The sequence below is a fragment of the Delphinus delphis genome, chromosome 3 (assembly GCF_949987515.2).
Source record: "Delphinus delphis chromosome 3, mDelDel1.2, whole genome shotgun sequence".
Lineage (NCBI taxonomy): Eukaryota > Metazoa > Chordata > Mammalia > Artiodactyla > Delphinidae > Delphinus > Delphinus delphis.
Window position 1 is genome coordinate 89,799,965 of NC_082685.1, and position 16,656 is coordinate 89,816,620.

General features: G+C 35.0%; 1 protein-coding gene across 11 annotated transcripts in view; it reads right to left on the bottom strand.

Moving 5' to 3' along the window:
* Positions 1 to 4,768: 4,768 nt before the first annotated feature.
* The window catches only part of PPIP5K2 (diphosphoinositol pentakisphosphate kinase 2), a 74,566-nt gene continuing 62,678 nt past the window's right edge, over positions 4,769 to 16,656 (bottom strand). For 9 of the 11 annotated variants that reach the window (XM_060009077.1, XM_060009074.1, XM_060009069.1 and 6 more), the window contains 3 exons: positions 13,773 to 13,913; positions 10,494 to 10,619; positions 4,769 to 6,477 (listed from right to left, as the gene is read on the bottom strand). In XM_060009077.1, coding sequence (XP_059865060.1) covers positions 6,365 to 6,477; positions 10,494 to 10,619; positions 13,773 to 13,913 — 380 coding nt within the window. In that variant the 3' untranslated portion in view covers positions 4,769 to 6,364. The other 2 variants (XM_060009067.1, XM_060009078.1) reach the window with 2 other exon arrangements.

Sequence of the window (16,656 nt, forward strand, 5' to 3'; positions counted from 1 at the left end):
CCAAAATAGATGGCATATTTGGAGGGGCAAAGCCAATTCCTTGTCTGAAAAAATGGAAATGGGCTGAGTGCCAGCAGGAGGGAATTTTCTGAACACTACCTGGTACCACAGAGTAGCAGGAGAGGCAAAGCCAAAGAAGGAAATATAGACATGTCACATACAAGAAGCAATCTGTGGATGAGTCAGAAGGGAGGAAAGAGATTCCAAAGGTGAGTAGCTCTGCAGTTGCCAACCCTTGTTAGCAGGAGAGAACAAAAGGCTCAAAAAACTCTCTCAGACCCACAGTTCTGTCATAAGTAGCTTCACTGTAACCCAGGAAGAACTATTAATCCAAAATGGTGCCCTAGGGACTTCCCTGGTGGTGCAGTGGTTGGGAATTGCCTGCCAATGCAGGAGACATGGGTTTGAGCCCTGGTCTGGGAAGATCCCACATGCCGCGGAGCAACAAAGCCCGTGCGCCACAGCTACTGAGCCTGCGCTCTAGAGCCTGTGAGCCACAACTACTGAGCCCACATACCACAACTACTGAAGCTCGCACGCCTAGAGCCTGTGCTCCACAGCAGGAGAGGCCACCGCAATGAGAGGCCCGTGCACCACAACGAAGAGTAGCCCCCGCTCACCACAACTAGAGAAAGCCCGCGTGCAGCAACAAAGACCCAACACAGCCAAATAAATAAACAAATAAAACAAAATGCTGCCCTATCCACCATATGAATTTATACCAAATAGGTGAGCCAGAAAGAAACTTACCTCATCTAAAGAAGAGTAATAAATGAGAATGACCTCACACAGTGCTAACATAAACACACTCCAAGAAAAGGAGGAAAGGAACAGAAGAAACAACAGCAGATAAAACCATTCAACAGAGAAAATGAATTTGCTGAGCATACAAAATATGTGACCAAACATACCATCAAAATTCAAAAAATTTAAGGAAGTGAAAAGTTCATCCAGATATACAGTGATCAGAAACCACCTGGCAAAACAACCAAAGGCAATGCAATATGAGCTAACAGAGTTCAGGAAAGAAAGAGAAAAAATAAAGACATCCCAGAAATAAGGTCACACCAGAAAGAATACAGTGGAAATAAGCGAAACTAAGAGAAGGCAAAGAAGAGATAAGGTGAAATGATTTCTTCATCTTGATTAACCAGGGGTTCAAAATATAACATTTAAATTGATAAGCATGTAATAAGGCATAAAAATATTTATAAGAGTTAAACACAGGAAGAACCAAGGAAATCAACCAAAACTGTGAAGTAGAGAAAAGGTAGAAGGAAGTGCACTAATTGGACATTGCTCATAGCAGGGAGTCAGTAGCACCTAAAAAATTAAATGTATAATACAAAATTATAGTTAAAAAGAAAACTATTAGTGGAACCAAAGAAACTATAGCAAACATGGATAATATAATTGATAGTGTACAGTTTATATTGATTACTTATTCATTATCCATCTCCCTACCTCTCCCTCCTATCAGAACCCTAATTTATGTCATATATCCATCCTTTCTTCATACTGTCATGGGCTCTAGGGCACTGTTTCTTAACTGAAGGTGATTCTGCCCCTCCAGGGGACATCTGATCCTGTCTGGAGATGTTGACTCTCACAATTTCGGGGAGGATGCTACTGGCATTTAGGGTAGAGGCCAGGATGACGTGACTGGCTCCAGGCCAAAATCCTGTATGTGATCTTTCAGACCTTATCACAGGCAATTACAAAGGCTTTGCCTGACAGGATTCATGGGGAAAAGCTGCCCTTCCCACATATAGTCTTCCAAGAGAGTTATAATCAATAACCTCTGGGCCTGCATGCTCATATGCATATCTGCATTCCTAGCCCAGGCTTATCAGGAGACCTTGGCTGAGACACACTTTAGATCTCTCCACTGAGACCTCCTTATGGGGCGGGCCTTGACCAAGACATTTTTCTCCACTATGACTCAGTTTTTTCACTCATAGCCTTTCCTCTAGTCCCCTTGGTTCATAAAATGGCAGGAACCTTTTATTCCAGGCTCCTCAGCAGTAAGACAATTTCCTCCACCTGTACTACCTGTCATTTGATTGATCCTTGCTCAGTGCCATTCTATGGGGAGTGGGGGTTTGGAACAGTGAGGAGTGGGCACTGTTTTCCTACTTTCCTTTTTGGCCTCTCGCTTATCACAGTAAGTAAATAAAGACTTGATTGTTACTTTCATTTTGGCTCACTGTCTTAAAACCCTTCCAGCTTGGTGCAGGGATACTGCTAAACATCTTACAACGCACATAACAGCCTCCCACAATGAATTAACTGGTCCAAAATACCAACACTGCTGAGGGTTTTGGGGAAATCTGACCCCATCACCAGCTCTAGGGCCAATAAGTTCATAGGATTCTCCTGGTGAATGTTATTCATCCAGAAAGTAGACAAATAACCAAATAAGTTAGCCCAGTCACACTGAAGAAGATGACTTACTATTCCATGGTTGAAGGAGAATTTTCCTCAATTTCTGTTGTGCTGGACATGAACAAGGCAACATGAAGCCACTGGTAACCATCTTGTGAACATGACGGAAAACAACTTTGGGAAAAAGTTTATTCTATGCTAGAGGAAACAGGGAGAGAACCTAGGCCCTTGATGACATGACTGATAGAACTGTGGCTGAAGCTCACCGTCTTTGGACCTTCAGAAATGTTTAACAGTGAATTTCCTTATGATTTTAAGTTAATTTCAATTGGAGTTTTTCCTACTTGCAATGAAAAGTATTCTTTTACAAAAAGATCAACTAAATAAGCAATAAAAACAAAACATAACTAAAAGCAAAGATATATTACATATAAATAAATACAATTAGACTACACTAATAAATGAAATAAGATACTAAAATAGAATCACAAAGCAAAACCCACTATATAGTAAGTTAAAATAAAATACCTAAATAAATTGACACTATAAAAAAATAAAAGGATGAATAAGGGTATATCAGGCAAATGCAAGCCAAAATAAAACAGGTCATAATCTTAATATCTGACATTTCAAAAGCATCCAATGAGGAAAAAAAATATTGTTATAATGGCAAAGGTAAAACCCACAATGGAAATTTAACAGTTGTGAATTCATTTGCAACAGAAAACAGCCACGTACTGTACAGAAAAAAGTAAAGTAAAAACCACAGATAATAGGAGGAGAACTTAACAGTAATCTGTAAGTGGAGAGTTTAACTTACCTCTCTCTCAAGTCATGACTAAGCATGTGGATCAAAGGAAAAGTCTATAGAAAATCTAAATAATATCTTTAATCAGGATATAATATATATAAAGTATAAAACAATAAAGAGATTTTGTATAGTACTCCATTCTCTGAAAATAGAGACTAGATCTTCCACAAAAATTGACCCATGTAAAGAAAACTTTACATGCCAATAGTTTGGTACCCAGGATTCCATACAAAGGGACAACTGTTTCTACTTGGACTCCTTATCACAAGGGACTCCTTCAGAAGGAGTGTAAAAATTGTTCCCATGGGCAAGAATGCTGCTATTTGTGGTAGCACCAGGTACAGAGAAAGAGAATTAGAGAGAGGCTAGAGAGGGAACTGCTGGGCCATCACAGAAGTGATCCCAACCTGACCAAGAATAGTATGGCTGCCTATACTGTCCAGAAAATAAGGCAAGGGTAAACTGACAGAAAACTAATGAATGCTTTATGTAAGGCAAACTTTGATAAGCACACAAGTAAAGATTGAGAATTTTTTACCAAAGTATGAACACAAAACAAAAAAGTAAAATCTTAGTTCAAACTGGCATGGAAATAAATAATAGTGGACGTGCAGGGTAGATCAGAGTCAGCAGAACCTGGAGAAAAATCTAGGTGACCTTGATCAAAAAACTCTTCCTTTGTCTAAAGAGTTTTAACAAGAGAGTTCTTGAAGAAGAACTATCATTTAACTTTTCTCTCACAATTGCCATCTATCACCCTCTTGCTCTAGGTATGTATATATTAAGCATACTGCCACATGTTCTCTGTTCATTTACTGTCTACCTTCTGCCTCCATTTCCTACTCAAAGGAAACATGATATAAAGTGTTCAGCATACTTTTCTCCATAACCCAAGATTGTACAACACCCCCAAAACATTTTCTAATAGTTAAGAATGGACTACAAGAACTCATTAGAACCAGAGCAGCAGAACCTGCTGGCACTGGACTTCAAGGGCAAAAAATAGGTTTGAGTTCATATGCAGGGTTTTTAAGGGGAAAAGATTGAATAATGCACTATGAAGACTAACAGGCCAGGATAACTGAACAGTACCTCAAGCTGGGCTTTCTCATCTCTTTGCTGGATGGAGGATTAGCTATGAGAAGAAATCTCTTCTAGTATTTAAAACAAACAAAAAACACACTTTACAGGGATAGAATCACGTGAGAAACAGATGCTTCAGTCAAACTTCCATTGAATGGTGATAACTATAATTTCATTTTGTTTGTTTTGGAAAATGAATCTAAGGTTCTTGCAAATAAAACTGTCCTGTCTACACAGCAGTTATTACCAAGTTTGGCGACTACAGTGAAATCACAGTTCTTGTATATCAATGGAAAAATGTGACTTGCACTGAACTTTCTAGTTAGTTTCTATTGTGATAGCTATGGCCAATACTAAGAAATTTTATCTAATATCTAAGATGAGCATTGTTTAATATTAAAATACTTTTCCTCATTCTACTTTGAAAGTTAAAAGTAAACGGTCAAAGAAAAGAATAAAAAATAACTTGCCATTTAAGCCATCCTCTGATTCTAGAAATAAAATATTTTAATTCAGTTCCATTTAAAAAATAATAGTAGTTTCTTTAATCTGACAATGAGCACATTAACCACATTTTCACATACAGAAAGCTTAGGTACATTCAACTGTTTACAAGACATGTCTCCATGTAATACATTTACATTCATGTGAAATATATGAACTTATAGAATTGTATATACTTGTGACTTTTGCATCTGGTACCTTTTAAAATGAACACGTATTATGCTTATTTTCTAAAGTCAATTCATATATGATGATTTAAGGTTAGGAGAGTCTCTACTGAAGGATTTTAATAGCTGCATTCATACGAGAATTCAATAATTTTTCTAAACATAAGCCTCAAACTAAAGCTTTAGCAATTTAAGTTACCTAACTGGCAATGGATGCAATTCTTATCAGGATGTACTGTTTGGTTTACAGTTTAAGTCATTTCAAGTGGTTTATACAATAATTATTTGTGCATCAGGGGAAAGTAAGCACCAAGGATAATAAATATTTTTTCACATTATAGATGAAATCACAATGCAATAATCTCAATTTCCCTTCAAAACCTAACCATTTGAAATGAGAATGTATTTCAAATGCTCAATCTTTAAGTTATCTTAGTGAGATCAACTGATATTCTAGAGATAAGAATGGAAATGGTAAAAATAGGTGCTATACATAGTATCTACTAACAATGGAATTCAGATACTCTTCTTACATTGATTACCTCCATTCTTGAACTCAGTTTTTTAGATCTAAAAAGAACTCTGAAAATAACTAACATTTATAAACTTGTCAACTATATCTTAAAGAGAAACTCTAAAGATGTCTTTCTTGCCAATATACAAAGAAAAATTGTCCTGACGAACAAAAGCACCTTATGGTAAGGAAATATATAAAGAAAATATTTTCTACAAATGTATGTGCATAAAGGTATAGTTATCCCAGCTGCATATGTAATATTTTAAATAATACACAATAAAAATTCAAAGCATAGATTGAAAAAATAACCCATATGCCAATACTCCAGTTATTAAATATTGCAGCATATATGTAATCATAACAATTGGGGAAAAAAAGGTTTCTAATCTATATGGTCAATGAAATCTCTTTGGAAATATGCTTTTTAAAAGTCCCCAGTATGGTCATCAAATTTTAAGCTATAGGTTTTTGCAGCCCAGATGTGATCCTCTGAAAGTGAAAATGTGTACAGAGGCCACCTCACAGGTTCTTCAGCAAACAGCATTACTGTGTGACATTGGCACAGGCTGTCTGGGTTTTCCCATTCCTCTTCTTTACCACAGGCACACAGTAAACATCACATTCAGAACAACAGATCTTTATCACCATAAGTTTTGCTACTCATAAAATGCTAATAAACATTGTTTTAAACATTTCCATATCATGACAAAGGCCTTAACTGAATATATACAAAGAATTCTCTAGATGTCATATATCTTTAAATTAATACAGAGATGTATAAGGAGACACAAATTACTTGCTTTGATACTTTTCAGTCAAGGTTTATTACGTGTCTCTTTCTACTGAACACGTGATTTTTTATAAGTATAATGAGTTCCAGCTTCCGCTAAGAAGATTTCATTTTTTTTTCGCAGTGTTTTTTTTGTGTTCATGCATTTCTGTTTTGCTACTCACACCCTTTTTCCGAGATGAGGTATTGGGAACAACCATACTAGAAGGTCCGCTGGGAGCTATACATAAAAAGAAAAACTACTGTTTAGATTTTCACAAGCAATCCAAGTTCAGATAATACAAAATAATCAACAGAAGTTCAAATAACATAAAACAAACTTCTCTTTTTCCCTGCATTCTTCCTGGGAAACTCATTTATTCCATCATTTTTAATTAACATCTAATGTCCTAACGACCTTCAAATTTATACTTCTGGTCCAGACCTTTTTCCCTTACCTCAAGATCTGTATATCCTGTACATCCTACTACAAACCTCTATATAGATATTTGACAGGAAATATAAACTTACCATGTTTAAAACGGAACTCATCATTTTCCCTATAAACATCTATTTTCTTCAGTATCTCCTATCTTACCACTATCTAAAAAGCTGAAAGATTAAAGAACTAGAAACATTCTTGACTTGGGAATCATCCTTTTATATCCAAACCAACATCAAGCCCCAATGAGTTATCAAAAAGTTATTCTAAGCCAGGTTAAACTTTTGTATGGATGGGCAAGTTCCTGCCAGACCAATCCTCCTCCTGCAGGTAACAAGTATAAGTGCAGGATAAAATATGAAAAAAACAACTACCTGAAGACACTGAAGAATGAACAAAAGCAGGCATATACTAGAAAAGAATCAATATTTGGAAGAAGGGAACGACATGGAGTTAGTCCCCCATGCCCTTTTTAAAAAAGCTTTAGGCTTAAGGACAGGATCCAGTCTGCCCCATGTGGAATGGCTAAAACTACAACATAAAACTCAGTCCTACTAGCATGAAGAACCAGAAGAAAAGTATTGGGGCAAAAATAGCTGCTTGGAAGTCCAGTGGGGAATCCCAAATCTTTGTGTAAACCCTGATCAAGTGTGTGACTTGAGCAGAGTAAGCTCCTAAGAAGTCCGGCTCAGGCTAAAAGAAGTGAAGTGAAATTTGAGCTGTCAGTCACTTCAGAAGACATAGGTTTGCAATCTGAGTTCAGCCAAGGTTAACTCTTTGCTTTAAAAACAATCCAATACTCTTTGGAGGAACATAAGAGAAACAACAGAGTCCAGTGTTTGTCTAGGATACAATCCAAAATTACTTAGTATATGAAAAACAGGAAATAAACCTTCCTTCTTGGGAATGAGAAAATTTATGAGACCAATCCTGAGATCAGCCAGATTAATAGACAAGAATTTTAAAGCAACTATTTTAACTATGCTCAAGAACAAAGGAAAATATGCTTATAATGAATAAAAATATAGGAAATCTCTGAAGGAAAAAAACTACAAAGAAGAATCAAAACAAATGTCTAAAACTAAAGAATAAATATATGAAATAAAATTTCACTGGATGGGTTTAACAGCAGAATAGAGATGACAGGTAAAAGTGACTATCAACCAGGATTTTATTACCAAAAAAAAAAAGTCCTAAGCATGCCGCAGTCAGACTTCTGAGAACCAAAGATAAAGGGAAAACACTGATAGCAGGCAGAGAAAAATAATCCATTAACTCATTGCATACATAGGAACAACCAATTCAAATTAACAAAAATTTCTCATCAGAAATAAGAGGAATGACAAGATAGTGGAACAACATCCTTAAAATGCCAAAAGAAAAAACTTTCTTCCCAAATTCTCTGTCCAGCAAAACTACCTTTCAAGAATGAAGGTAAAATAAAGATTTTTTTTTTTTTTTTTTTGAGGTACACGGGCCTCTCACTGTTGTGGCCTCTCCCATAGCGGAGCACAGGCTCCAGACGTGCAGGCTCAGCGGCCATGGCTCACGGGCCCAGCCACTCCGCGGCATGTGGGATCTTCCTGGACCGGGGCACGAACCTGTGTCCCATGCATCGGCAGGTGGACTCTCAACCACTGCGCCACCAGGGAAGCCCAAAATAAAGATTTTTTTTTCAGATATAGTAACAGATCTGAAGTATAAGAAATGGTAAATAGATTCAAGTTGAAGGGAAATGAAACCAGATGGAAACAAACACTTAAAAGAAGAAATAAAGAACATTAAAAATAGCAAATATGTGGATAATTAAAGACTTCTTTCTCTTTTTAATTTCTTTAAAATACATATGACTCTTTAAAGCAAATATCATAACATTGTACTGTAGCCTTTATAATACATGTGGAAGTAACACATATGGGACACTATGTGTAAAAGATGGAAAGAAGGGAAGGTAAACACACCTATACAGTTGGAAGGTTTCTACATTTTACGTTAAGTGGCACAAAATTGACTCGAAGTAGACCATGAAAAGCCAGAAATATGTATTTACTGCTACCAATAAAAGAATAATGCAAAAAGGTACAGCTAAAAAGCCAATAGATAAGTTAAAATGAAATTCTAAAAAATACTGAATAAAAAAAACAAGAAGTAAAGAATAAAGGAATAATAATCAGAAGGAATAAACAGAAAATATAATAAAAGAGTAGACCTAACTCAACCATATCAATAATTACATTAAATGTTAATGGACTATAAACACTAACTGTAAGGCACATACTGTTAGAATGGCCTTTTAAAAAAGCCAAATATATGCTGTCTAAAAAAGATCCCCTTAAATATGAAGATAGTTTGGTTAAAAAAAATATACACGTGCATGAAGACCTAAATAGTCATTTCTTCAAAGAAGACATACAGATGATCAATAGGCAAATGAAAAGATGCTCATCATTGCTCATTATTAGAGAAATGCAAATCAAAACTACAATGAAGTACCACCTCACACTGGTCAGAATGGCCATCATTAAAAAGTCTACAAATTACAAGTGCTAGCGAGGGTGTGGAGAAAAGGGAACCCTCCTACACTGATGGTGGGAATGTAAACTGGCGCAGCCACTATGGAAAACAGTTTGGAGGTTCCTCAAAAAACTAAAAATAGAGTTATCATATGATCCAGCAATCCCGTTCCTGGGCATATATCCGGAAAAAACTATAATTCAAAAAGATACATGCACCCCTATGTTCACAGCAGCACTATTTACAATAGCCAAGACATGGAAACAACCTAAATGTCCATCGACAGATGAATGGATAAAGAAGATATCGTATATATATATATATATATATATACACAAAGGAATACTACTCAGCCACAAAAAGAATGAAATACTGCCATTTGCAGCAACATGTATGGACCTAGATGAATTTCATGGACCTAGATGGACTTCACTTATCACACTAAGTGAAGTAAGTCAGAAAGACAAATACCATATAATATCACTTATATGTGGAATCTAAAATATGACATAAATGAACTTATCTACGAAACAGAAACAGACTCACAGATATAGAGAACAGACCTGTGATTGCCAAGGGGGAGGGTGGGTGGGGGAGGGATGGATTGGGGGTTTGGGATTAGCAGATGTAAACTATTATATATAGAATGGATAAACAACAAGGTCCTACTTTAAATTAAAGCACAGGGAAGTATACAATATCCTGTAATAAACCAGAATGGAAAAGAATATGAAAAAGTATATATATATATAAAACTGAAACACTTTGCTGTACATCAGATATTAACACAACATTGTAAATCAACTATACTTCAATAAAATAAATTAAATATATATATATATATATATATATCATGCATACAGTAGTCATAAGAAAGCTGAAGTAGCTAAATTCACATTAGATAAAATAAACTTTAAGACAAAGCATTACTAGAAATCAAAGAGGGAAATTTCATGATGATATTGGGGCAATACATTAGGAAGTCATAACAATCAAATGTGTATGCACCTAATAACAGGGTTTCAAAATTCACAAAGTAAAAACTGACCAAATTAAAGAGGGAAGCAGACAATTCCACAGACGCACAGGCTCAGCGGCAACTGCTCACAGGCCCAGCCGCTCCGCGGCATGTGGGATCTTCCCGGACCTGGGCACGAACCCGTGTCCCCTGCATTGGCAGGCGGACTCTCAACCACTGCGCCACCAGGGAAGCCCCTCTAGTTGCTATATATATATCTATATCTATATATATATTTTTTTAATTGCTATATTGAATCCACAAATTCACACACACTCCTAACCTGGTTTGCTGCTTGCTTTAGTACTCTTTATGGTAGCTTCTGGCATTGGGAGGATCTTTGCAGGTGTATATGTATTTAAAGATACTTTTCTTCTTATTATTGGACTGGAACGTGAAGCTGAAGAGGCTGGAAAAAACAAACAAACAAACCCAACATGGTAATTCAATAATTTTCTGACAATTCTATCAAATCTAAACTAACTAGATTACAAATAATTAAATCAGATTGTCTTCCTATATCACCCAGATGAGATTTATCTTCAAGCAAAAGAAATTTAAATATTTTTTTTTCTTTCTAATTAAGGTGGGGAGATTGAGAGGTGTGAAAAGGACAAGTAGGTACAATTCTTAAGTATGAAGTCCTCTGGGAAAGGATAGGCTGGAGTGGGGGAGCTATTGGCATGACCTTTTGGGTTCCTAAACAAAGGGAGTTAAGGAGATAACAAAAGACCGATTTGCCTATTACTGCAATTTTGGAAGAGGACCTGATAGCAATAAACACTGTGTCTCTGAAAAAATCAATATGTGGGCCAATTATGGCAAATGTGCCTTTGGTGGTTGATACCTACACTGAATGAATACAAATTTCACTGGCAGAAGATCAAAGTAGCCATTAATAAAATAATACACAAATGATTAAAAAGTGCCTAAAACATCCTATAAAGCACCACATCATTACTTAGCTCTTTTCTGCTTGCATTTTTTATCCTATTATAACTTCCACCTCTAACTTATCCAATTAGTATTCTCACACCTTTTCCACCAACCTGATATTGTCAGTGCCTCATTGTAAGCTATCTACTAGTTACCACAAAATTAATTTTGTCCTAGGTGAGAAAAAAATCTGTGAATGACAGATATTAACAATGTCTTCTCCCTTGTTATGAATGCCACAAATTCAGTATAGTTCTATATTATGATGCTACTTCCTTGACAATCCAGGGAATTAAGTATAAATTACATAAATATATTGTGACTACTAAATATTTATTCTGCAGTTACACTATACAATACAGGATTCAGATACTTCCATCATAATTGGAACCCTATTTTCTTTAATCAAAGAGAATGGAAAAACCATACACTTTAGGAGACCTGGGTTTTAGTCTTTTTTGAGCACTAACTGGTTAATTTCCTCAATGGTGTCTCTAAGTTTTTCTCTTAAAACAGTAAGCTTTTCTCAAATGAAATCTTAAATAAAACAAATCAAAGCAGAGACTCTGATTGAAGCAACCACAGAAGACACAGGCCTAATCACTCAGCATCCTTCTCTTCCTCATGGAACTTCCTAAAGCTCTTGGGAATATACTTTGAAGACCAATGAATTAGATTAACTCTAAGGTTTATCCAACTCTATGAACTGCATTAACTATACTTACTTTCTCATCTAGTTCCCTTAGTAAGTAATGGAATGAAATTTTAAGAGAACTAGAGGGGTTGGGGTACAACTTGTGTCCATAATATAGAGAAGAGTTAATGAGAACTAGAAAAGGAATTTAATATTTCATTTCATTAATATACCTCAATAATACACTCTGAGGAACTGAATTCACTAACCACAGAAATGAAGCCATCATAAGGTAGCAATGCCACAGCATAAACATTCAAAGATTATCTTTTTGTAAATATTCCACCAAAATTCTCTTTCCAAAACAGATGTCATTACTGCTACTTTACCTTTAAGTCATTTACTGAAGATCTTCTAAACTCAAAGCAGCATTAATGCCTACCCTAAATTCTTATTTACTAATTACAGTCTTTCTTTAATCTCTATTTTAAGATTATAAATCCCTGACCCAGGGAAGCACTGAAATGCCAAGTATAAAGAAAGGTAAACGAGAAAATGAGAATTTATTTATTCAGGTTCTCTACTACGTTCTGAGGAGTAGCATTGTCCATTCTATCAGCTAACAGAGAATATAAAAGGAAGAACATCCTTCAGTTTCCTGACTTTGACTTTATAGCTTGCAGGTTATTTCATTTGGAGTATTATCAATTCTCAGAATCAGACACATTCATATGTACATTTAAAACTGAAACCTACTTCCCCAAACCATTCCTAAAGTGAAATATTTTAGAACATTCACACCAAGATACCTCTCCATTACCCTTAATGGTTAAAAGCTGACCTCTGCCACCAGATGTGAAAGAGAAAGGCAAAAATGCAGGGGGCACGGTTTGGACAGAATACACTGAATAGAACTCTGCAGAATAATACATTGTGGTTCCCCAGGAAAGGGAGGAGAGTAACAGCAACACACAAAAGTGGCTTTCATCCCAAGACCTCCAATTTCATTCTTGGGAAAAACATATTTACAACATTCTCCTTACAAAAAGGAGTTGGTATACATAGAAAGTTTGTACCTTTCCTAAGATATGACTAGGACTAGCAAGACTTTTAACTCTAAGCAGAGCATTCTCTTTCAGAATGAATGCTTCCTAAACTGGAAATTCCAATGTGTCAAAGAATCCTACAGAGCTGAAAATGACAACAGCCAGCTGACTTCTCACATCTAAAAAGATAGCCCTGAACATTTCCCAAACTGAAGTCCCTCAGAATAGTTCTACATGATGTTTAAATGCATTACCAAAAAAAGTGTTTTCTCAGCAAGTAAGTTCTGGAAAATGTGGGTGTATAGTTTTCTTTATAGAAAGAAGAACCTTAGCTGTTTATATGCTGATGAAACTACACCTCTTGAAAGGGAGGTGGGATATAATAAAGTTTCCAAAACTTACTTAGCCACAAACCCCTTTTCTTTTTTTTTTACACAGAGGAATTAACCTCTTCAGAATATTTTCTGCAGAACACAATTTAAAAAACTGTTGTCCTAATTTGCTCTCTTTAGTTAAGGGCTCTTTCTGAGTCTATATGACTGCTTATCAAAAGTGGTGAAGGGATGGGCATGTGGCATGTGTAGGTTAATATAGACTGATGTTTTGTCATTTTTAAAAAGCTTATGATAAAATGACATACAATAGGAATGTGAAAATAAGACCATGACTCTATATTACATGTTGCTGATTTTATTGCTGGGTCTTAGATTTTTCCCCCCTTTCTGTAAAAAAAAAAAAAAAAAAAAAAAAAAAAAGTCTTTGCGGAAGAGTCAAGACAACAGCCTGGTACATTGCATATTACACCAAAGAATTCTAAATAATGTTCTTCTCTTTCTCTCCTAAAATTCTATTTACTATCACTATTGAATTTATGTTTTTATAATTATTTTTATATTCAGATAATCTCTATTGCCTAAAAATCAAATAATAATAATAATTTTCCTACAAATTTCAGGGGTCTTCTGTGGAACTTCACTTGATGGAGAAGCAATGGAAGCAAGAAATTCATCCACCTGCTTTAAAGACAGGGCATTGTGAAGAGTTTCTAGAGGACAAATAGATGGCACCATCGAATACAATTCAAAGCCTGAGGGGAAAAAAACAAAAACAAAAACAAGAGTTGGATATCTTAAAAATCATTAATTAAAAAGGAAGAAGACCATTGCTTAGAACCAGACAGTTTAGACCTTTTCAATCTATCACATGCAAACACACGAGATCTCTGAAGTCATGACACCAGATGCTATGCAGTATGGGGTTGGATCAGGATGTGACAAAGATTTCATTTTAAATGTAACCACATAGTACAGCATGCACACAATTTCTTTCTCTATTTTGGTAAAATCTAAGAATAATACTTAAAGAAAAAAACCTGGGGGAATAATAAACAGAGAAAAATACAGGTTTTTTAGTTTTTACTTTTTAGAATCAGCTCTATTTGATAGGTGAATAAGCTGATGCCATAATGTGTCCCTGATGCCAGAATGCTAAAGGTAATTTCTTGTTGAAAAACAATTAAGCGATTACTTGTGAAGAGTGATTTTAAATACTTTTCTAGTCATAACAAGGCCAATAATACTCTCTAGTGTGACCCCAAAATAACATCCATTCATTTACGCTGAAATTAAAATTCCAAAACATATTTCACCTACCTTTATTGAATTAACACAATAATTCTATTTTTGGAAATTGCTAGCTGAGTGAAGTCAGGCCAAGTAAAAAGCAATACAAAATACATATATGTTTGCATTCAACAACGGCACAGGAATACAAAAATTTCATGAAACAAACCATGCAGATATGTATTAATACCATCAGTGAAACAAAAGCACTTAAATATACAGTTTTTTTAAACAAATAGGACATAGGTTATTCACTTTTTATAAATATTGCCTACTTTATTCAACTGAATGGCTTTTAAAATTGCTTTTATATACAACTAAAATAACAAGTCTTTCTGCATGTACTTTTTCAAAAATTTAAACTAGTTTTCCTCCAAAAGAAATACTTTTAATGTTTAGTTTCTACATAAAGTCTAATATTCTTAACTTAAAAGTAAAAATTAATTAAACTCAAATAGACTGGAAAACTCTCTGCTTCAATAGGCATGTGCTCATTTTAACACTGACTGATACTTATTTAATTTTGGGAGAAAATACTGACCTAAGAACTGTCTAATTCTTAGTTGCAATAGGGAAACTCTGGTTAAAAGAGGATCTATCTTTCAATGAAAACAACAAATCCTTTGATTAACAAAACTGGTATGTTTGATTTTGAGGTGCAAACCAAAGCATGACAGAACATTACATATACTTAAAACAAAACAAAACTATAATACCATAGCAGCAGCTAAAGCACCTAAGTTAAGCACTAAAGAAATTAGGCTTCCACAAGTACTACATTTCTTTAGAAGTACAAGATTCATGCAAATAAGCGCAAACCCTTTCCTTGCATTATGCTAAACTTAATACTGTGGCTTTTTTATCCTTTCCTCAGAATGTTTATAAGTCTTTTGTAACAACTATTTTCTTGCACTTGCCTGTTAGATTTTATAACAGGCAAATGACAATATAATCAAGCCCCTTTGGACTACATCTTTTTCCATCTATCCTTAGTAAACTTTTTCTTTAATGCACAGTGAAAGGGTTAGCGCAGCAGTTTAAAAAGCCACCCTGCTGTCATGTTTAGAAGCTATAAAAACATACCACTGGAGCCTAGAAATTCCACAGAGGAAACGGACCAGCACCTATAGAGGTGTAGGTGTTCTGCACAGAGGCCCAGAAAATAAGGTAAAGCACTGTCAGAAGATACTTGTTTCACCATGTTCTCTGAACTAAAGATGAAGGGGAGGGGTAAGTCCATAATATGTGTTAAGATGGAAAAAACATGAAAGTTAAGGAAAAGAAAAAGAAAGAGTCAAATGACAACTCATAGGACAGATAAGACAACACAGCATAAAAAAGAAAATTTGAAACCCAAAAGAAATATTTATAGAATTGAAAGGGATGCATTTTATATGCATCAAGTCACACAATGTGTGGAAAATCCACATTTTTAAAAAAGTCTAAACCAAAAGAATATAAAATTACTCTATTTTCTGTTAAACTTAACAAAAGCTTTTTTATTTTTAAGCTTCAGTAAACAAAGATTTCTCCTATATAAAACTTGCAATACTGGCTATAAACACATAAGCATTTTGTATAAAAACTATAGTCAGTCTTAAATCTTCAATGTCTCTTCTTTAGAATTTTGTGACTTCGGTTTTCCTTGTGACTTCGGTTTTTCTTGTGACTTTGGTTTTTCTTCTAAGAAGTTCTTATGCATGTGGGTTCTTTAGAAGCTGCAGCTGTATCAAATAAGCATCTTTTTTCTTCAAAAAGTAGCATTTAAACAGCTACAATGGAGGGAAAGCACATTTAGCTTTAAGGCTAAATTTTCACTTGTTGAGGATTAGATCTTCTTACTCCACCTTCAAGAAGTATTAGTGCACTGTTAACTTAGGTGTGCTGTTAAAGGATCCAGAAGGAGAAGAATGACTATAAACTTGTGTTCAATCCCTGAGCTTCATAATAGTTTCTGAAAGAACTGACCTGAGTTTTTGAAAGACTTACTTACAATTAAAAAGAAAAAGAAAAAAAATTGCATGGATAAAAACAACTTCATTCCGAATAAAAGCAAAAACATGTATGTTTTCTTTTAAATTCTTTGATTCTGAGTTATTTAAAAATGATTAGTAAATATTCCCTCTTGTCCCACATGAAAAAAGCTCTATGTAAGAAAGCTGTAATAGTGCAAAATTCAGCTTATAAATAATGGCCACAAAACCTTCC